The sequence below is a fragment of the Rhinopithecus roxellana genome, chromosome 3 (genome assembly GCF_007565055.1).
Source record: "Rhinopithecus roxellana isolate Shanxi Qingling chromosome 3, ASM756505v1, whole genome shotgun sequence".
NCBI classification, from domain to species: Eukaryota; Metazoa; Chordata; class Mammalia; order Primates; family Cercopithecidae; genus Rhinopithecus; species Rhinopithecus roxellana.
The window spans coordinates 151162839-151181342 of NC_044551.1; the positions used below are offsets into that span (position 1 = coordinate 151162839).

The 18504-nt window shown below is 54.7% G+C and overlaps 1 protein-coding gene and 1 non-coding gene across 10 annotated transcripts in view; one reads left to right on the plus strand and one right to left on the minus strand.

Moving 5' to 3' along the window:
• The window catches only part of JADE2 (jade family PHD finger 2), a 58549-nt gene extending 42965 nt beyond the window's left edge, over positions 1 to 15584 (plus strand). For 5 of the 9 annotated variants that reach the window (XM_030926941.1, XM_010359936.2, XM_030926942.1 and 2 more), the window contains exons 10-12: positions 5997 to 6114; positions 9130 to 9258; positions 10868 to 15584. In XM_030926941.1, coding sequence (XP_030782801.1) covers positions 5997 to 6114; positions 9130 to 9258; positions 10868 to 11691 — 1071 coding nt within the window. In that variant the 3' untranslated portion in view covers positions 11692 to 15584. The remainder of the gene's footprint in view (positions 1 to 5996; positions 6115 to 9129; positions 9259 to 10867) is intronic. The other 4 variants (XM_030926944.1, XM_030926939.1, XM_030926938.1 and 1 more) reach the window with 3 other exon arrangements.
• On the minus strand, positions 10509 to 10568 carry LOC115896665. The gene has a single exon (XR_004056573.1). It is a non-coding gene; the product is annotated as a U7 small nuclear RNA (small nuclear RNA).
• Positions 15585 to 18504: the final 2920 nt, after the last annotated feature.

The window sequence follows — 18504 nt, forward strand, 5'->3', positions numbered from 1 at the left end:
GGTAGAACATCTCTGGGGGTGTTGTACTGTCAGGGAAGTGGCACTGGACCCAACTTCCTCACTCCTCTCCTTCCTCCTCATCTGCCCTGGAGCCTGCTCAAGAGGGAAATGACCTGTTGGCCCCGGAGCTCACTCACTGCCTGGCAGCCAGCTTGCCACCAGGCCAGAAGGAAGAGGTGGGGGTGGGAGGAACCAGATGTCCCTGGCTCCAGCCAGGACAGAGGGCAAGGCCATCTACATTGCAGCCACCACCTCCTGGCCAGCCCAGCCTCCTGTCACGTGGCAGGGGCATCAGGTATAAGACCTGCTGAGACTGAAGCTGCTTCCAGAGTCTTCTTCAGGCCACCATGTCTCCACCTGCTGGATCTCCAGGGGAAACACCTGCTTTTACTCCTACTGTTTCCCAAACATCCCCTCAGAACTGACTTCCCTGTTCTGTGCTGGTCAGCCCATGTGTCTGTTCCTGGCTGGGTTGTCCAGGGAGGCCAAGGGCTGACTCACTTATATAGTCATCATCCTGGAAAAAGAGACTTGAGGAAGATCCTCCCAGCCTTGCTGAGCAGATGAGGAAACTGGGGCTTGGAGAGACGAGTAACAGGAAGCCTTAGAGGAACTCCATCCCAGGGGTTTTGGGCTTGAATTTGGATCTCAGTCAGGGGCAGAAAAGGAGTTGTTGGCTTATTCTCTGTTCTGTAAATTTCCTGGGCAAAAGCTTCCCCTTATCAGCCCCCTAACCTTCCCACCCCAGTCTCGGCTGGTTCAGGTGGGGCCTGGGGCTGAGATTGGCAGGCTCTGGGGTTCTGGGGAATGAGAGCTGCTGCACAGACCCCTCCAGTGGGGGCCAGAACACTCCAGAGTCAGGTGTGAACCATCCCACTCCTCCTCCAGGAAGAGGAAGCAGGGCCAATTTTGAAGTACGTGCAGCCTCTTACGGCTCAGGGGGCCCTGTCAAATGCTGCTTCTTGAGCAGCCACCAAGGTGAACTGGCGGGCACCAGCTTCGATGAGAGCAGGGGCATGCACAGCCCTGGCAGGGCTGAGGAGGGACAACCATCAGCCAAGCTGACCCCCATCGGCAGCCCAGCCTCAAGGCCTCTCCAGGTCACACATTTGCAACTTGGGTGAATGAACAGTGACAGGAACCCTGCCACGGGGGAGGCTTTCTGCAAAGGCCCGTGGTGGTTGGTGGCCTGGCCAGCAGGCCCAGTCTCGGACCATGGCCCAGTGCCGGCAGCCGAGAGTAGCCTGTAACTGAGCACTACGCCAGCCTGGGCGGGAATCATCGGAAGATGGGGCAGGGCTTGAGGTCGAGGCCTTGATAGCCTGACTTTGCATCCAGTTCCTGCACTCCCAGTTCTGTGCCTTCTTTGTTTCAGTTTCTACTTCTCTAAGTTTCAGTTTCTTTGTCTGTAAAATGGGAATAAGGATCAGACTGACCTTGGGGTCACAGTGCGTGTGAGGGACAGAGCTTAGCACAGTGCCCTCCATTGTTGGCCGTGATTGTTGCTACTGTCCTGGCCCCTCAGCATTTGGCTCTTAGAAGAAGGGAGGCCAGCCCATGCGCTCTGAGGGTGGGCTCCACAGAGGACCGAAAGGGCAAGCCCAGTGCTAGGGCCTGGGAACCTAGCATCCTCCCAGATTGATTCGTTCCTCCTCAGCCAGGCAGGGGTTTTGCTGAGAGAAACAGGAGCCAGGGCTGTGGCCAGCATGAAATCCCATTTTATGGTCAACCAGATGTGCTTTCCTAAAATTTCAGCGTTTGGCCTCGGCCCCAGCGGACCCTCGGAAGGCATGGCCACTGTAGCCTCCTAGAGTTATTTATGGCTGACAAAAAAAAAAAAAAATTGCAGCGCTGTTGATCAGCCCGACAAGTGCCGGCTGGTGTCCCCTAGCAACCACGCTGACAAGCAGGCTGTGCAGGGACTTGCTGCTTGTAGCTCTGGCTCTGGTCACCAGAAGTTTATTTGGGAGCCTGACCTGGCCTGAGGAGGAGGCTGAGAGGGTGGAGGCAGCTCTAAGACACACACCTGCACAGAGGATGACATGGGACAACTTCCCAAGGAGGGAAAGACTCAGCAGGAAGTGGGTCCTGGCCTCAGTGCCTGGATGGTGGTCCACTTGGCCTCCCACCAAAGCCATCCTTGTCCTGGGCAGCTCCAGCCTCCAGACATCTGGCTCTTCTGCCCCTGTGCCTCCCATCTCCAGAGCTCCCCCAACCCATTAGTGCCCCTGCCTCACCCAAGCCCAGTCACCACCTTCAGCTGTTCCCAGGTCAGTAACCCAAAAATCGTCACTTCCTCCTCCCTGCCCACAGTCTCCTGCTCTCCCTGCTCACTTGTCTCCCGGGCCCTCCACCCTTCTCTGTCCTGCTTTCTTCATTCACTCCCTGTTTGGCACTGGCCTGCTATGCCCCAACCCTTGTCCCTCGCTGAGGCCAGACCCCGGGCAGAGCCTCACCCACTAAGAGCCACTCCCTCCATGAAGAGAAATCCCACAGCGCTGAGCAGGGCAGTCCCTGCCGTACACCCCACCTAATCCCTGCTGCTCACATGCTGGGCCCTGCCTCCCTCAGGACAGCCTCCCCTCTGTCCTCACACCAGGGCCTCTAACTTCTGCCAGCTGAGACTCTCGGTCCATTCTCTTCCCTTCCCTCCTGTCTTCCTTCCCCCACAGGGTCTCTTTTCTGGCCCACACCTGCAGCTCATGAGTCTGTCTTTTCTTCTTCCTTTCTGTGGGTCCTTTTCCACCAACATTTGAATCTGTTCAACCCTCTCTCATCTTCAAAAGCGAATCCTCCCTCCCTATTTCCCTCTAGTCGTGGGTTCCTCTGCTCCCACCCCCATCTCTCCTTTCCTGTCATCCCTCATGGTATTTGCATCCTTGCTGCCCACTCTGGCCGGATTTCCGCCACATCCCAGAGCCTGCCACCTGGGCTGCCTGCAGCCTCCCCCGCCTACCTCTGCATCCCCCGACCCTCTCAGCAGTGGCTGCCACAATCAGACCTGCCCTTAGTCTTGGAGTCCTTTTCCTGTGATCCTCTGACCAGGTCCCCACTGAGGTCCCAGTTTACCCCCTCCCTCCCTGGCCACTCCTTGGCCTCAATGGTCATCCACCACTCTCCCCTGACTGTTCACTCTGAGGGCTGGAGGCCTCAGGCTCCACTGTCTTTCACGGCTGCCCACAGTTTTGCCCGACGTGGGGGTGCTGGCTGCCCTTCCCTCTTGAGCTCCACACCAAGTCCCTTCTAAAGGCTGCCGGCGTCTCATGCCCAGCATCCCTGTTAGTTTCCTCGGCCTGCCTGCCTGCCACCAGCTGGATGGTGAGATTTATTCTCACGGTTCTGGAGGCTGGAAGCCCAAGGTTGAGGTGTCAGCAGGATTAGTTCCTGCCGGGGGCTCTGCGGGAGAGTCTCTTCGTGCCTCCCAGCTTCTGGTGGTTGCCAGGAATCTTTGCTGTTCCTTAGTCTGCGGACATCTGTCTAGCCTCTGCCTCTGCCGGGTCACATGGTCTTCTCCCTATAGGCCCCTGTGTCAGGACTCCACTCATAGTAGATCAAGGGCCCACCCTAATATAGTATGACATCATCTTAACTATTTGTATCTACAGAGACCCTATTTCCAAATAAGGTCACGTTGCAAGGGTCCCAGTAAAAATGAATTTGGGGGAACACTATTCAATCCCGTATAGAAGCCACTGCAGGTGGGAGAAGGGAAGAAGGGAGAAGGGAAGTGTCTCACTACTCTGTGAAAATCCACCCCTGGGCCGAGCTCGGTGGCTCATGCCTGTAATCCCAGCACTTTGGGAATCCAAGGCGGGCGGATCAGGAGGTCAGGAGTTCGAGACCAGCCTGGCCAACATGGTAAAACCTCATCTCTACTAAAAATACAAAAATTAGCCGGGTGTCGTGGCAGACGCCTGTAATGCCAGCTACATGGGAGGCGGAGGCAGGAGAATCGCTTGAACCCAGGAGGCAGAGTTTGCAGTGAGCCGAGATCATGCCACTGCACTCCGGCCTAGGCGACAGAGCAAGACCCTGTCTCAAAAGAAAAAAAAGAAAATCCTTGGCTTCCTTTGGCCTGGCTCAGTCAAGCCTCAGCGCCTGCCCTCCTCCCTTGCCAGCCCCACCACTCCTCACTGCTCCCTTCAGACTACTGCCATGAGGCTCTGCTTTGCCTTCCTGCGGCCTGGATTCCTCGTTCCCAGGCTCTGCCCCCGCCGTGTGATCAACTCCCACTCCCACTGGCTGCTGGTGTGTCCAAGACGCCTTGCTCAGCACCCCCAAGTGTGGGTCGGAGCCACCTGGTCCTGTTAGTAGTTGGTCAGCACCTACCTACCCTGAAAAGAAAGGGGCCCCCGCAGCGTTGCTTGCTTGAGTCCAGGGCCCCGCACAGTGCAAGTCCACAGAGCTATAACCAGTGCTTAAGGGTGTGGGGGAAGGAGGCTGGTTGGAGGGTGGTTTTAGGAGGTCCAAGTTTTGACAGAAAGGTGGGCCATCCCGATAGGCTAGAGCCAGGGCTCACAGGCTGGGTCCAGGTGGTTGCAGCCCAGGGTGGCCCCCTAGAGTGGTACTGGCCATAGGGATAGGTGGAGCTGAGGCTCAGAGGTGGATGGCGTGGTGCTCACGGTCTGAGCTGAGGGCGCGCACACCAGCGTGGAAGGCCACGGAGAGTCCATGCAGAGCGCATCGGGTGGAGGCCTGAGGCTGGAGCCACCTTTGTGGTATATCCTTCACAGCCGGGCTCAGGAAAGAAACGAGGATGCCCATACCCAGAAGAGAGGTCTGATCTTGGCTGCCCTCGGACTGGGAGAAATGATGGTTATGCCAACAGGCAGGGGGTCTGGAACCACAGGTCACCTCAGCTTAAGGACATGAAGACTGAACTCAGCCTTGAAGGTGGAACCCAACGGGAAACAGCCTGGTCCCAGCTGGAAAGACCCTGGTGGGACCCAGGATTCAAGCTGAGCAGCTTTGGCCAACTGTCCCTGATAATGGAGTCTCCATCCTGTGCTGAAGACCATGGAAGTGTCTCAAGGGAGAGGGCTTGGTCTTGGCTCCGGAAGTTGGCCTGCCCTGAGAGCAGCCAGGGAGGGATGGCCCTCTAGGGTAAGGTGCCAGGTGGGCAGGCAGCAGCACGGTCCATTCTGCAGATGCTTCCTGTGGGACCACCTATAGGAGGGGTCCACGTCCCATGAGCTTAGCAGCTGGTGTCTAAGGCCCCAAGGGGCTCTTCTCAGCTGGCCTTGAGGCAGTCAGAGAGGCCTCTGCCCTCTCTGCTGAGGAGTTCTGTCACTGGCAGAGTGAAGGTGGCTGTGTGGATGTGGAAGCCTTGGCCAGCATGGCATGAGCCTGGCTCAGGTCCCAGTGCAGCGGGTAGACATGGGTTGGCTGCAGGCTGGGCACAGTTGGGTTAGGACTTCCTTTCTGCTCAAAGCTATTCTGCTGGCATTCTCTCTGGCTGCAAGTACCAGGGCCATTTGTGGCTCAGGACACATGTTAGTTTTTGCCATGCTGTTTGTGTCTGAAGAATTTCTTTACTGGGAAAGAGAGGCCTTGGACAGGAGGCAGAGGCATGAAGTTGGTGACCTGGTGAGACCCTGATGAGTCTGCAGGCACTGTGGTTATAGAGGAGAGCAACCTTGTTGGCAGGGCCTTGGGAGGCAGCGTGGCTGACCTTACCAGGAAGGTAAGACTCCGAGGAGGAAGTGGGCATGCTGGGCTGATCTAACCAGGTGCTCTCCCCTGGCCGCTCTGGCTCAGCCAGGGACCACAGGGCCGAGGCTGTGTGTGGCCTTCGGTTTTGTTTCCGAGACATGCAGCACAGGGCTGAGGAATACGCTCAGGGTCTGGGAATTGGTTTGCAGATGTTCTGGGCAGGATAGGCTATGGTGGTAACCTGTGCCCCCGGCACTGCCTCTACCCATAGCAAGGTCCCCAGAGCTGGGAGGTCTGGGGTGGTTGCCTGTGAGTAAGGTGGAAAATCTCTCTTGTTTTCTCAGGTTAGAAATCTGTGCTACATGGTGACAAGGCGCGAGAGAACGAAACACGCCATCTGCAAACTCCAGGAGCAGATATTCCACCTGCAGATGAAACTTATTGAACAGGATCTGTGTCGAGGTAGGCGCCTTCCCCACCTGCCGCCGCCACCTCCGTGTGCCCTCTCTTGCGGGGCTGGGTCCCAACGAGGGTGTGTCTTTGGACCCTGGTGGGGTATCTGCGTGGAGCCAGGGGCCACTGGCCCCCACCCCTACCCTTCACCATCCAATTAGTAGGCCCAGACGGGGACCTGCCAGAGTCCTGGGTTGTGTGTCACTAGGCAAAGAGCCAGAGGTTGGAATGTGGGCATCAGGCCTGCCCTCAGGGAGCTTTCTGGTTGACTAGGCCACAGCAGTTCAGGAGCTGATTGCATATGAACAGGTACAAAGAAGAAGTCCTAGTGGCTCTCTGCTGGTGCTGAGGCAGGAAGGGCCAGAAGCTGGTGAGCTTCCCTGAACCCTGGTGTGCCTGGGAGTCAGTTTTGAAGAAGGCAGCTGCCCCAGAGATGTGACAGGACCTGGCTATTGTTTGTGTCTGACCCTAACAGGGTTCTTGCCCTGCATCTGCAGTGTTTTCTGCTGTTTTGTTCTTATTCTTCTTCTCTTGGTGTCACATGTGTTTAATGGGTCTGGAAATCAAAGGCTGAAGGAAGCTCTGACATTGATCTTATCTGTTAATTGTGGATATTGCCAGACACAGGACCCTTCCTGGAGCATATACATGTTAAGAAGAGCAACACTTAGCCCCCAAAGTGGTACCCCAGTGTTTCGTTTACATGCAGCAGAAATAGCTGGGTGGAGAGAGATTTTAAGCCAGGGTCTGCCAATGCCACTTCAGCCTCGGAGCTGAGCTGGGCCTGGAGTGGAGAGGAGGGAGGAAAGCTGCTGAGCCACCATTGGAGCAAATGACTGAGGACCTCTGCTGCCCCTACTTCTGCCTGAGAGCTGAGCTGACCTGATTGTGCTTTGGCATCACCATCCACTCTGGCCCCAACATCTAGCCTTGCCAAGTTCAGGTGCTAGTCGTGGCCATGCAGAGCTCACCATGTACGCAAAGACTGTGGCAGCTTCCTGGCTGCTGGAGCTTTCCAGGCCCCCTGTCTTCTGTTTATTCATTCAGCCAGCATTAACTGAGCATGGATTGGATAGGGTTCCTGCCCTTGTGGAACACACCATCTGGAGAGAGAAAGGAACGTGATATCGCAGAGGCTACAGTTGCTGCCAGTGCAGGGATAGAAGTATCAGGGATGTCTTCCCAGAAGCAGTGATGCTCCGACAACATCTCAGGCCTCCTAGCACTTGGCTGTGGCCACATATCGGCTGCAGAAGGAGAAGCCCACGCGAGGCACCCACAGTTGAGGAAGCAGAGCCCTGAGGAAGCAGAGCCCTGCAAGCCAAAGCAGTGCCCTGAGGCACAGGATTCCAGAAGCATGGTCAAGAGCCTGGAGGGTTCACATCCCTGCATTGGTTCTGGGGACATTTGCAACTCCTGTGTTGAGTGTCAACAACAGGCAACTGTTTGTTCAGGGCAGGGCGGGGCATTTGGAGACGACTGGTTTGCCCTGTCCAAAGCTGGTGCTCACACTGTTTTGAGGCTTGACGCTTGGGGTGGGTCATGGGCTGTGTGTATGTCGGCGAGGCTGTCTGACTTGGCGGCTGGAAAAGGCCTCCTAGTGGAGATGATATTTGGGCTGTGAGCGGAATCAGGTGAAGGACAGGACAAGAAAACTGCGTATTTGGAGACTTAGTGGCCAGAGCATGTCTTGGCAGAGAAACTGGAAGGAAGCTGGAATGGCTGCACCAGGCAGAAGGAAGACACCTAAAGTGGGGGTGATGGGTAACCAGGGTCACATGTGCAAGATCTTCTTGTAGCCTGGGGGAGGAGCTTACACTGTCCTGAGAGCAGTGGGGAGCCTCTCCAGGAGCCTGCCTCCAGTGTATCTGGGCATTGGTTACATGCCATGTTACAGATGAGATTGCCCAGGCACGGTGGCTCATGCCTAAAATCCCAGCACTTTGGGAGTCCACAGTGGGAAAATCACTTGAAGCCAGGCGTTCCAGACCAACCTGTCTGTACAAAAAAAATTACAAAAATTAGCTGAGCATGGTGACACATTCCTGTATTCCTAGCTGCTTGGGGAGCAGAAGTAGGAGGATTGCTTGAGCGAGCTATGATTACACCACTGCACTCCAGCCTGGGTAACAGAGCCAGGCCCTGTCTCTAAAAAATAAATAAATAAACAGATGTGGCCAGGCACAGTGGCTCACACTTTTAATCCCAGCACTTTGGGAGGCCAAGGTGGAAGGATTACTGGAGCCCAAGAGTTCAAGACCAGTCCGGGCAACATAGTAAGATCCTGTCTCTACAACATTTGAAAATTAGCCAGGTGTGGTGGCGTGTACCTGTGGTCCCAGCTACTCAGGAGGCTGAGGCTAAAGGATCACTTGGGCCTGGGAGGTCAAGTCTGCAGTAAACTGTGATTGTACTACTGCACTCCATCATGGGCAACGGAGCAAGACTCGGCCTCAAAACAAACCAAAACAGGTGAGACTGAGGCCTAGCCTGAACTGAAAGAACACATGGGCCAGGGGCGCGCCGTGAATCTCCCATCCAGTTCGCTGCCCGACTTTGAAAGCCAACCAAGAGACTAATGCAGGAGACTGGTTCAGGGGAGCTGACCCTGGTGTTAGGAATGGACCCCAAGCCTCTTGACCCCTCAGATAGTGTTCCTTCCACTGACATGTCTAGCTTCTCAGCCTGGCATTCAAGGCCCTGACCTGTCCGGACTCCCCTCTAGCCATTCCTCCCACCACCCACACTCTCTCCCAAGGCTGCAAGTTGTGCAGGTCAGACTAGAGTCCAGGTCCTGCAAGGGCCTCTCCTTGTGGCCCTGTGGCCACCCCAAGTCCCCCACAGGGCACAGTGGACAATTGGCTCACCCCACCACGCCAGCCGTCCCCTGGCTCCAACCTTTTTGCTGTAGAGGGTGAGCACTGACTGATGGAGGACTCCTGGGCTGCCACGCAGGGATCTTGGTGCTGACTGAGGCCACTCAGGGTAACCATCTCCCTCCTCATCTCGCTTTCCCTGACACAGAGCGGTCTGGGAGGAGAGCAAAGGGCAAGAAGAGTGACTCGAAGAGGAAGGGCTGCGAGGGCTCCAAGGGCAGCACTGAGAAGAAAGAGAAAGTGAAGGCGGGGCCTGACTCAGTCCTGGGGCAGCTGGGTGAGTGAGGGCCATGCTGGCCTGCAGACACGGGCAGGCTTGACCGTCACCACACTTGCAGCTCTGCCCTGCGGGAGGCTAGCTGCACAGAATAGGAGACTGAGGCTCAAGAGCGGTAACCAGGCCCTTGCTTGCTCAGGTGCACACACCTTCCACCCACAAAGGAGACAGATCTCAGAGCCCCGTGTGACACCCTGGGAAATGCCCCTTCTGTAGACCTGGATGGAGGCTGGACCACGCCCATTCAGGAACTGTCCGGTCATTTCCCTGGCTGGGTCCTGGTGGCTGGATTTTCCCAGAGTCCCCCAGGACAGGCCCCATGCTGGGAGGGGCGGATCTACCAGAAAGCCCCATCCTTGTCTTACTCTCCCAGAATCCTCTAAATAGGCCCTTCCTGCAACAGCAGCAGACTTTCCTGGAGCTACCCAGAGATACCCAGAGGAGTGGCTGCAAGCCCTGGCCCTGCCCATCACCTCCTCTGTCCCAGGCCTCCTGTTAGGCAGAGCAGCCTAGTGGGAGCAGTGTGACTCATGGACCTCACGTGCTTCCTCCAGAGATCTCGGGCAGCATCATGGAGTCTCCTTCCAGACCTTGCCTCTGGGACAGAAGCCCCAGGTCATCCTTTCTGTCCCTCTGTCTCAACAAGGGGACAACCCAGGCATGGTGGTGCATGCTTGTATTTCCAGCTGCTCAGGAGGCTGAGTTGGGAGGATCACTTGATCCCATGAGGCTGAGGCTGCAGGGCACCATGATCATGCTACTGCACTCCAGCCTGGGTGACAGAGCAAGACCATGTTCCTTCATTTCACACCCCTCTCGCAAAAAGAAGGGGATAACTTGGGTGTGTAACAGGAAACCCAGTCTCACGTCTTGCCAGCTGTCCCCTCCCAAGACCTCGGTAAGGGAGGAAGGATCTGCCTCCCTCACATCTGCTGGCATCTCACTTGCCTCCTCTCTCCCCTGACATCCAGGAGGGACTGGATACTGCTTGCTTACCCCTATTCGTGCCTGATCCCTTTATCCAAGCTCTTTGCTGCAAGCTCTGGGAGGCAACTCTTATAAAGACCGAGTGCCCTCTGGTGGCCTGAGGGCATTTTCCTCCAGATTCCTCCTTCCCCAACCCCACCAGAGTGGGAGTGGTGGGCAGGGCCAACTTCGTGGGTAGCTGGGTAGCAACCTGTGCCGTTGCACAGGGTCCTTGTTCTTGGTTTAATGCTCTGCCGCTGCCACCTTGTATTTTTTTCCCCATGGCAGGCTTTCGGGTAAAATCCAAAAAACCTGCTAGACAAACTAAAAGAGCTATAACACTCCACCTTGAAATTCTTAATAATATTTGAACAAGGAGCCTATATTTTCATTTTATACTCCATCCCACAAATTATGAAGCCCATCTTGAGGGCAGCACGTCCTTCTGGAGAGAAGGGTATAAGTAGTCCCAACTCTTTGGTGGTGTTGGCAGGAGGGATGGACAAAGGTAGCTCACCTGGGTCTGGCACGGGGGGACAGAGAGAAGAAGATGCATGGTGGTGTGCTGGGAGCGTCAGCGGGCTTCCTGAAAAGGTGGGACACACGTCTGCTGGCATCTCACTTGCCTCCTCTCTCCCCTCAGCAGGCCTGTCCACCTCATTCCCCATCGATGGCACCTTCTTCAACAGCTGGCTGGCACAGTCAGTGCAGATCACAGCAGAGAACATGGCCATGAGCGAGTGGCCGCTGAACAATGGGCATCGCGAGGACCCTGCTCCGGGGCTGCTGTCAGAGGAGCTGCTGCAGGATGAGGAGACACTGCTCAGCTTCATGCGGGACCCCTCGCTGCGACCTGGCGACCCTGCTAGGAAGGCCCGAGGCCGCACCCGCCTGCCCGCCAAGAAGAAACCACCCCCACCACCACCGCAGGACGGGCCTGGTTCACGGACGACTCCAGACAAAGCCCCCAAGAAGACCTGGGGCCAGGATGCAGGCAGCGGCAAGGGGGTTCAAGGGCCACCTACCAGGAAGCCACCACGTCGGACGTCTTCTCACTTGCCATCCAGCCCTGCAGCCGGGGACTGTCCCATCCTAGCCACCCCTGAAAGCCCCCCACCACTGGCCCCTGAGACCCTGGACGAGGCAGCCTCAGTAGCTGCTGACTCAGATGTCCAAGTGCCTGGCCCTGCAGCGAGCCCTAAGCCTTTGGGCCGGCTCCGGCCGCCCCGCGAGAGCAAGGTAACCCGGAGATTGCCGGGTGCCAGGCCTGATGCTGGAATGGGACCACCTTCAGCTGTGGCTGAGAGGCCCAAGGTCAGCCTGCATTTTGACACTGAGACTGATGGCTACTTCTCTGATGGGGAGATGAGCGACTCAGATGTAGAGGCCGAGGACGGTGGGGTGCAGCGGGGTCCCCGGGAGGCAGGGGCAGAGGAGGTGGTCCGCATGGGAGTACTGGCCTCCTAACTCACCCCAGTCCCTGTCCCGGGCCCTGCCCTGGTCCCCCAACAAGGCCTCAGCCCAGTCACAACTGCCATTTCCAGTCTCTGCTGAGTGTCCCAGACCCTCGAGGCTGCCACTCCGTCGTGGTTTTATTTTTAATATAGAGAGAGTTTTGAATTCTACACTGTTGTCTTTCCTCTGTGCTGGCCTAGGACGTTAGGATTCCTTCCATGGCTCCGGCCGCCAGGACCCTGCCAGGTCCCGTGCACCATCCCTGCCCTGCCCACGTGGTATTGCTGGGCTCCTGGCTAGAAGCGGGCAAGGTAGAGAAGAGCTCAGGACTCCAGCCCGCTGCCACTGGGTGACACAGACTGTCGTTTGGGCATTATTTCATGGCAGATGGGCCAGTCCAGGGCCTACCCCGCCTTGCCCCCAGATTCCACTGGGGTCCATTTGGGGGGTCCTGCTGCACTCCACCGGTCCCCAAGGAAGTAGAATAAACAATACCCAGCCAGAGTCTACTCACTGTCACAAGCACAACGAGTTTATATGAGAAAGCACTGAGGGGGTGCAGAGGGCCCGCTGGTTCCAGGGGAACCGAAAGCTGTTCCTGATCAGCCCGTATCATCTGAGGCCTGCCTGCCCACCCTGCCACCCTCCCCTCCCTTGCTGCTCTGCCCCTGCCAGTGCCCAGCCCAGCGGCTCTGGGAAGGGGTTCCCAGAATCCCTCCTGAGCTGTGCCATTTACTCAGGGGACTCCCAAACAGCCAGCTGCCAGTGCAGGTGGAGGGCTGTAAGGGAGGGCCAGTGCCCAGACAGGGTCATGGGGCTCAGACCAGCCCACTGTAGAGAATCACTCTGGGGCTCCAACTTCCTTCCTTCCTTCGGGGCCAGTCTCGGCTGAAGTCTGGTCACTCAGACAGAGCTGACCAGACCAGACCGCTTGCCTTTTCAAGTTTCCTAGTCCTGCTAAGAGATGAGCTTCTTCCGTGGTTTCCTTTTGGAAACTTCTCCTTCCAACAAGCAATGGGATCCCGGGGCCCAGGGCGGGCCGGTGTTGGCCGCTGGGGCTGTTGTAAGTCTTGCTGGATGTTCCCCTGTTCCTGAGCCTTAACCCCTTGCCCAGCCATCCCCCGTGTCCTGCCTTCCCCGCACCCCCCCCCCTCTTAGGTCCCAGGTAGTTGCTCTGAAGAGTTTCAGTAGAGTGGCCCCAGGGTGATAGCTCAGGGAACAACAAAAAAGGAATTCCGTGAAAACTTTTTTTTTTCTTTGATGAATTACTCCTGGGTCACTTCCGCCACTGGTAAAGCCAGAACTTCTCCAACAAGAACCTTGCAAAAAGTCCAGTGAATCAGTCGAATCATTCTGTGGATGCCAAAGAATATTTTGACCATAATACAGCACAGCCTGGACCTGACAACTTGTCACTTGGACTTTTTTAAAATGGAGTTCTCTAGCATCAAAGTATAGAAACACGTTCATTGTACACACCCAAGGAGAAGAGCCCGAGCGCTCGGAAGAGGATGCTTTTCTGCTGCTGGAGTGTACCTGGGTGTTAGATTTCAGATCCTGGGCTGAGCCCACTGTGAGCTTTCCTAAACTCTGAGAGTCACAGAGGGGAAAGATACTGACAGTGAAACCAGCATGGAAAATGTCTTTACCATGTGGTTCCCTCCTCCCCAAATACATAAAGCAAATAAGCAGGATGGGGAACAGCTTGACCTTCATCCACCCCAACTCCAAAACTATCAAGGTACGACAGTGGCATTGTCATCGACACTCAGTTTCATGTGAATTTTAGCAAAACAGGAAACAAAGATAATGACTCAGTTCAGAGGATCGGACAAATGTATCCAGTCCAGGTGGACTTGGAGGGAGTGGGGTGGGCTTCAAGGATTCTGGGCATTGGGATGGCATGAGCTAGCCCGTAGAGTTGAGTCTGCCTGCCCGCCTTGGTAGTAGTGACCAGTCAGTGTCAGCGTCAGTGTCCCAACCCCAGTCTCTGTTTACTGCCCTTGAACAGAACTTCTTCCTTCCCCATGCTTTGGGTCACCTTGGGCTGCAACCCTGTCTGTGCCAGATGGCCCAGTCTGACCCTGCAGGAAGCAAAGAGGTGACCTTAAAGAACAACCAAACTGCCAGGGGCCCGGAAAGCCCAGGGTCTAGCAGTCTCCGCACTTGGCCCCTTGCCCCTTCACACCATCCTGGGACAGGGACTGGGCCTCCCTGGTGGCAGGGGTGGGCGGAGAATTAGGGAGAGGGTGCAACGAGTCTGGCCCCTTGCCTCGGGGTGGCTGGTGTTCTTCCAAGAGCCTCTGCTCATGTTGTTGGCCTCTGGATTCTGTTCCTTCTTCATTGGCTATTGCTTTGGACTGGACTGTCGCTGAGCCTGTGTCCTGCAGAACCCAGATGTCTGTTAGGCTGGCTGGCTGCTGCGAGGGGATGGGGGTGGCCTTTCACTTGGGGAGCCCTTTCACTCCCAGGCCAAGCCCTGGAGCAGGCTTCTCCAGGTAGCTGTCTCCACCTCCAGGATGTCCACCAGGCTGCAAGGAGAAGCATGCCAGCCACCCATCCTCCCTGAGTTCCCAGCCTTTCCCCCGTTAGTCACAGCCGCTTCTCTCTTTTTCCTGTCTACTGTCCCCAGTGTAGAGGGCTTTGCTGCCCCTGAGACCAAGCAAGGCAGGTTCCTTTTCCAGGCCAGAGGCGGAGGTGGATCTTTCTCTTGACCACGTCTCCCCACTCGTACTGCTCCTCCACAGGGAGGGAGAAGCTGCTCTGTAACTCATTCTGGCTATCATCCCCCTTCTCACTGACCTGACCGCCCCCCACCTCCTTCCCCCTCATCATGTGACAAAGGATAATGTGCAAGAAAAGTATTTTTATGTATCATAAATGTATTTTGAGACAAATGAGAAGAAGAAAGGTAGAAGGGTTTATTTTATTAAATGAGCCTGACTTTGTGACAGTGTGTGAGCATTTGCAATGTAAGGGCCTCAGCTTCCTTGGAGAAGCCACCCCAGGTTTCCAGACAAAGATGTTGAATTGTTTGTGGGGGGTGTGCCAGGCCACGTCTCGTGTGTCCGCGTGCAGGCATGCCTGTGTGTACTGTGTATGGGCACACTATGGGACTAGCTGGGACAATTCCTAGAGATTCAACTGCCCAATTCTAACAAACATTGGCAGCGGCTGAACTTGGCATTTCCTTGCTAACTGCCAGATGTGGCCAACCTCTGCCCATGTGCAAACCACTGAAAAATTATCTGGATTTCTGTAGCAAAGCCCTTGGGGAGGGCACTCTCCCATGCTCTTGGCCTCGCTGGCCACATTGGCCAATGAGCCAGGGCTGGAGTCTGAGACCTTTGGTTGTTCTTTAAGGCACCTCCTGCCACTTTCTCCCTCAGAGGCACAAACACTTTGTGTTCCACGTGAGTTTGAGGGGACGGTGGGGGGAATGATATGAATGTCACAGGAGGAGACACCTTCTGTCTTTGTTTCAAAGAAAGTGATGTGCCATTTGTTAATATACAAGAGAAATATTGAAAATATATTGAAAAGAGCAATTTTAAATTATTTTTGGCTTATGTTGCAATATTTATTTTCTTGTATTAGAAAAGATTCCTTTGTAGAGAAAAAATGTATTTTTCATTAACGCAAAGACCTATTTCTCCTTTTTGTACATTGTCCATGTTCGCAACCCTTAACGAGCAATAGAATGTATGGTCACCTGGGCGTGGCCAATGCCCGCTGTGCCCTGCATGATTCTGTGTTGCCGCTGCTGCATAGTTCCCAGCCCCATCCTGTCCTGCTCACTCATGGGGGCTTCCAGACCCCAGCCCCACCAGGGCTTGTGTCATAGGGAGCCCTTTGCACTCCTCGTGTGTTGGCAAACGCAGTTAATAAAGCAATGTTTTCTGTGCTGGCTGGTATGAGGCTCCATTGCATTGGATGGGGTAGGGAACCCTGAGAGTCCCACACACACACCTGACAATGGGCTCAGCAAAACCACAAGATCCCTGAGTTTTCCAAGGGATCTGCTGCCACCTCCTAAGGAATCATAATAAAGATGCTCAGTGCACACCAAGGGCTATAATTTCAGAGCAGTATTTCTATTTTTCATTGTTATTATTATTTTTTGAGACAGGGTTTCACTCTGTTGCTGAGGCTGGAGTTCAGTCGTGCAGTCTTGACTCACTGCAGCCTCGACATCCTGGGCTCAAGTGATCCTCCCACCTCAGCCTCCTGAGTAGCTGGGACTACAGGTGTGTGCCACCATGCCTGGTTGATTTTGGTAATTTTGTAGAGATGGGATTTCGCCACGTTGCCCAGCCTGGTCTCAAATTGCTGGGCCCAAGTGATCCATCCTCCTCGGCCTCCTGAAGTCCTGGTACTACAGGCGTGAGCCACCGCACCTAGCCTCAGGGCAGTATTTCATTTGATCTTCAATATGTTCCTGTGGAATTGAGAGGATGAGGGATGCACCCAAAGTCAAAGATGTGCTAAGAGGTAAAGCTCCACATCCAAGGCCGGACTGCTGCACGCCCCACCCGCTACAACCACCTGCCTGGGACTGCAGGAAAGTTTGGGAGGAGCCTCGAGGGAGTGTCCCTAGGTCGGCGAAGATATTTGCTTGAGTTTGTTTTTTATTTATGATTTTCTGAGCACCTACCCTGAGTCAGGCTCTGAAAAGAGTGTGGGGAATGTAGCTGCTGTCCTTGCTGGGGGTAGCTCACACAGGCAGCGAGGGAGCTGGGAGTTTTCCTAGAGGCCTGGGCTGGTCTAGGGGTAGGAGGTTTCAGGAAGGGTTTCTCTGAGGAAGTGACACCATTGATTCATTCATTCATTTAACAAGTAGTCTTGACCAGACACCTCACTGCCAGTGTGCTGGGTTGCATACTCTGCATGTCACCAGGCCCCTGTCCCCCTAAAACCTCCAGGCAATGGAGACCTAATGAAAAAATAGTTGCTAGCCCAAGGGAAGCTGACGGTCATTCCTCACAGAGGGCTTGGCCTATGCAAAGATGGATCAAGCTATATCAGGGAAGGGTCTTGAACCTTCTCTGAGGGCTCAAAGCAAGGCTGCATAGGTCAGAGGTTACATTAAAACTCAAAGAATCTTAGCTTCTGGGGCCACTGACTTAGTTGTTTGCCACAGAGAATTAACCCATTTCCTCTCCAGAGCAGTAGATAGTAGGTTCCCAAGGGTGCCTCCAGATCCAATGTTCTGAGTCCACAATGCACAAGATATTGGAAGTAAATTTGGGGTGGAGTGTGTGTGCCCCAAATGCCCATGGAGAGAGGTGTCCTTTTAGGGGCTCCCGGGAACCTGGACAAACAGGCTGTGGATGTTCTCCCAGCTCCAGCTCCAGCGGTTCAGCTGTGAATGAGAAGAGCTCAGCGTCCTCAACTGTGGAATCAGCATGGGATGCTGGTAGGAAATCAGCCCTGGGGCTGAGCGGGTATCTGGGTGACCAGCCCACCTGGCCATGGGAAGAGACTATCAGTCCTGTGGCCCAGCTGCCCTGGACTTGGCACGACAGCCTCTTTCTCCTCCTGCAGCCAGCCCAAAGCAGGACCACAGTGATCCAGAAGAATGACTCAGGCTTGCCCCTCACTCTAAAACCACACCTGTGTCAGCTGGGCGAGGTGGCTCATGCCTGTAATCCCAGCACTTTGGGAGGCCAAGGTGGGTAGATCATTTGAGGTCACGAGTTTGAGACCATCCTGGCCAAACTGGTGAAACCTCATCTCTACTAAAAACACAAAAAATTAGCAGGGTGTGGAGATGCATGCCTGTAATCCCAGCTACAGGGACTATAGAGAGGTTGAGGCAGGAGAATCGCTTGAACCCGGGAGGCAGAGGTTGCAGTGAGCCAAGATCGTGCCACTGCACTCCAGCCTAGGAGACAGCGCAAGACTTTGTCTTTAAAAAAAACAAAAGCAAACAAAATAAATAAAATCGCACCTGTGAACCTAACCCAGCTGATTAATGTAGGGCAGGGGGATTCAGGGTACATGTTGGTCTGAGGCAACACTGTTCTTTTTCTTTTTTTTTTTTTTTGAGACAGAGTCTAGCTCTGTTGCCCAGGCTGGAGTGCAGTGGCACAATCTCAGCTCACTGCAACCTCTGCCTCCTGGGTTAAAGCGATTCTCCTGCCTCAGCCTCCCAAGTAGCTGGGACTACAGGCACCTACCACCACACCCAGCTAATTTTTGTAATTTTAGTAGAGACGGGGTTTCACTGTATTGACCAGGCTGGTCTCAAACTCCTGACCTCATGATCCGCCCACCTCAGCCTCCCAAAGTGCTGGGATTACAAGAGTGAGCCACCACACCTGGCTTGGCAACACTGTTCTTTAGAAATATAGTGCAAGTCACATTTGTAATTCTAGTAGCCACATTTTTAAAAAGTGAAAAACAGGCCCAGGTATAGAGGCTAATGCCTGTAATCCCAGCACTTTGGGAGCCCGAGGCAGGAGGATTGCTTGAGCCCAGGAGTTCGAGACCAGCCTGGGCAATATGGCAAGACTCCATCTCTACAAAAAATTTGTTTTTAATTGGCTGGGCGTGGTGGTGCACACTTTTAGTCCTAGGTACTCGGGTGGCTGCGGTGGGAGGATTGTTTGAGCTTGGGAGGTCGAGGCTGCAGTGAGCCGTGATAGCGCCACTACACTACAGCCTGGGCAACAGAGTGAAACCCTGCTTCAAAAAACGAACAAACAAACAAAAACAGATAAAATGAATTTGAATAATATATTTTATTTAACCCATTACATCCAAATGTCTTTAAACATATAATCAATGTAAAATAACTATTAATGAGAGATTTTGCATTCTTTT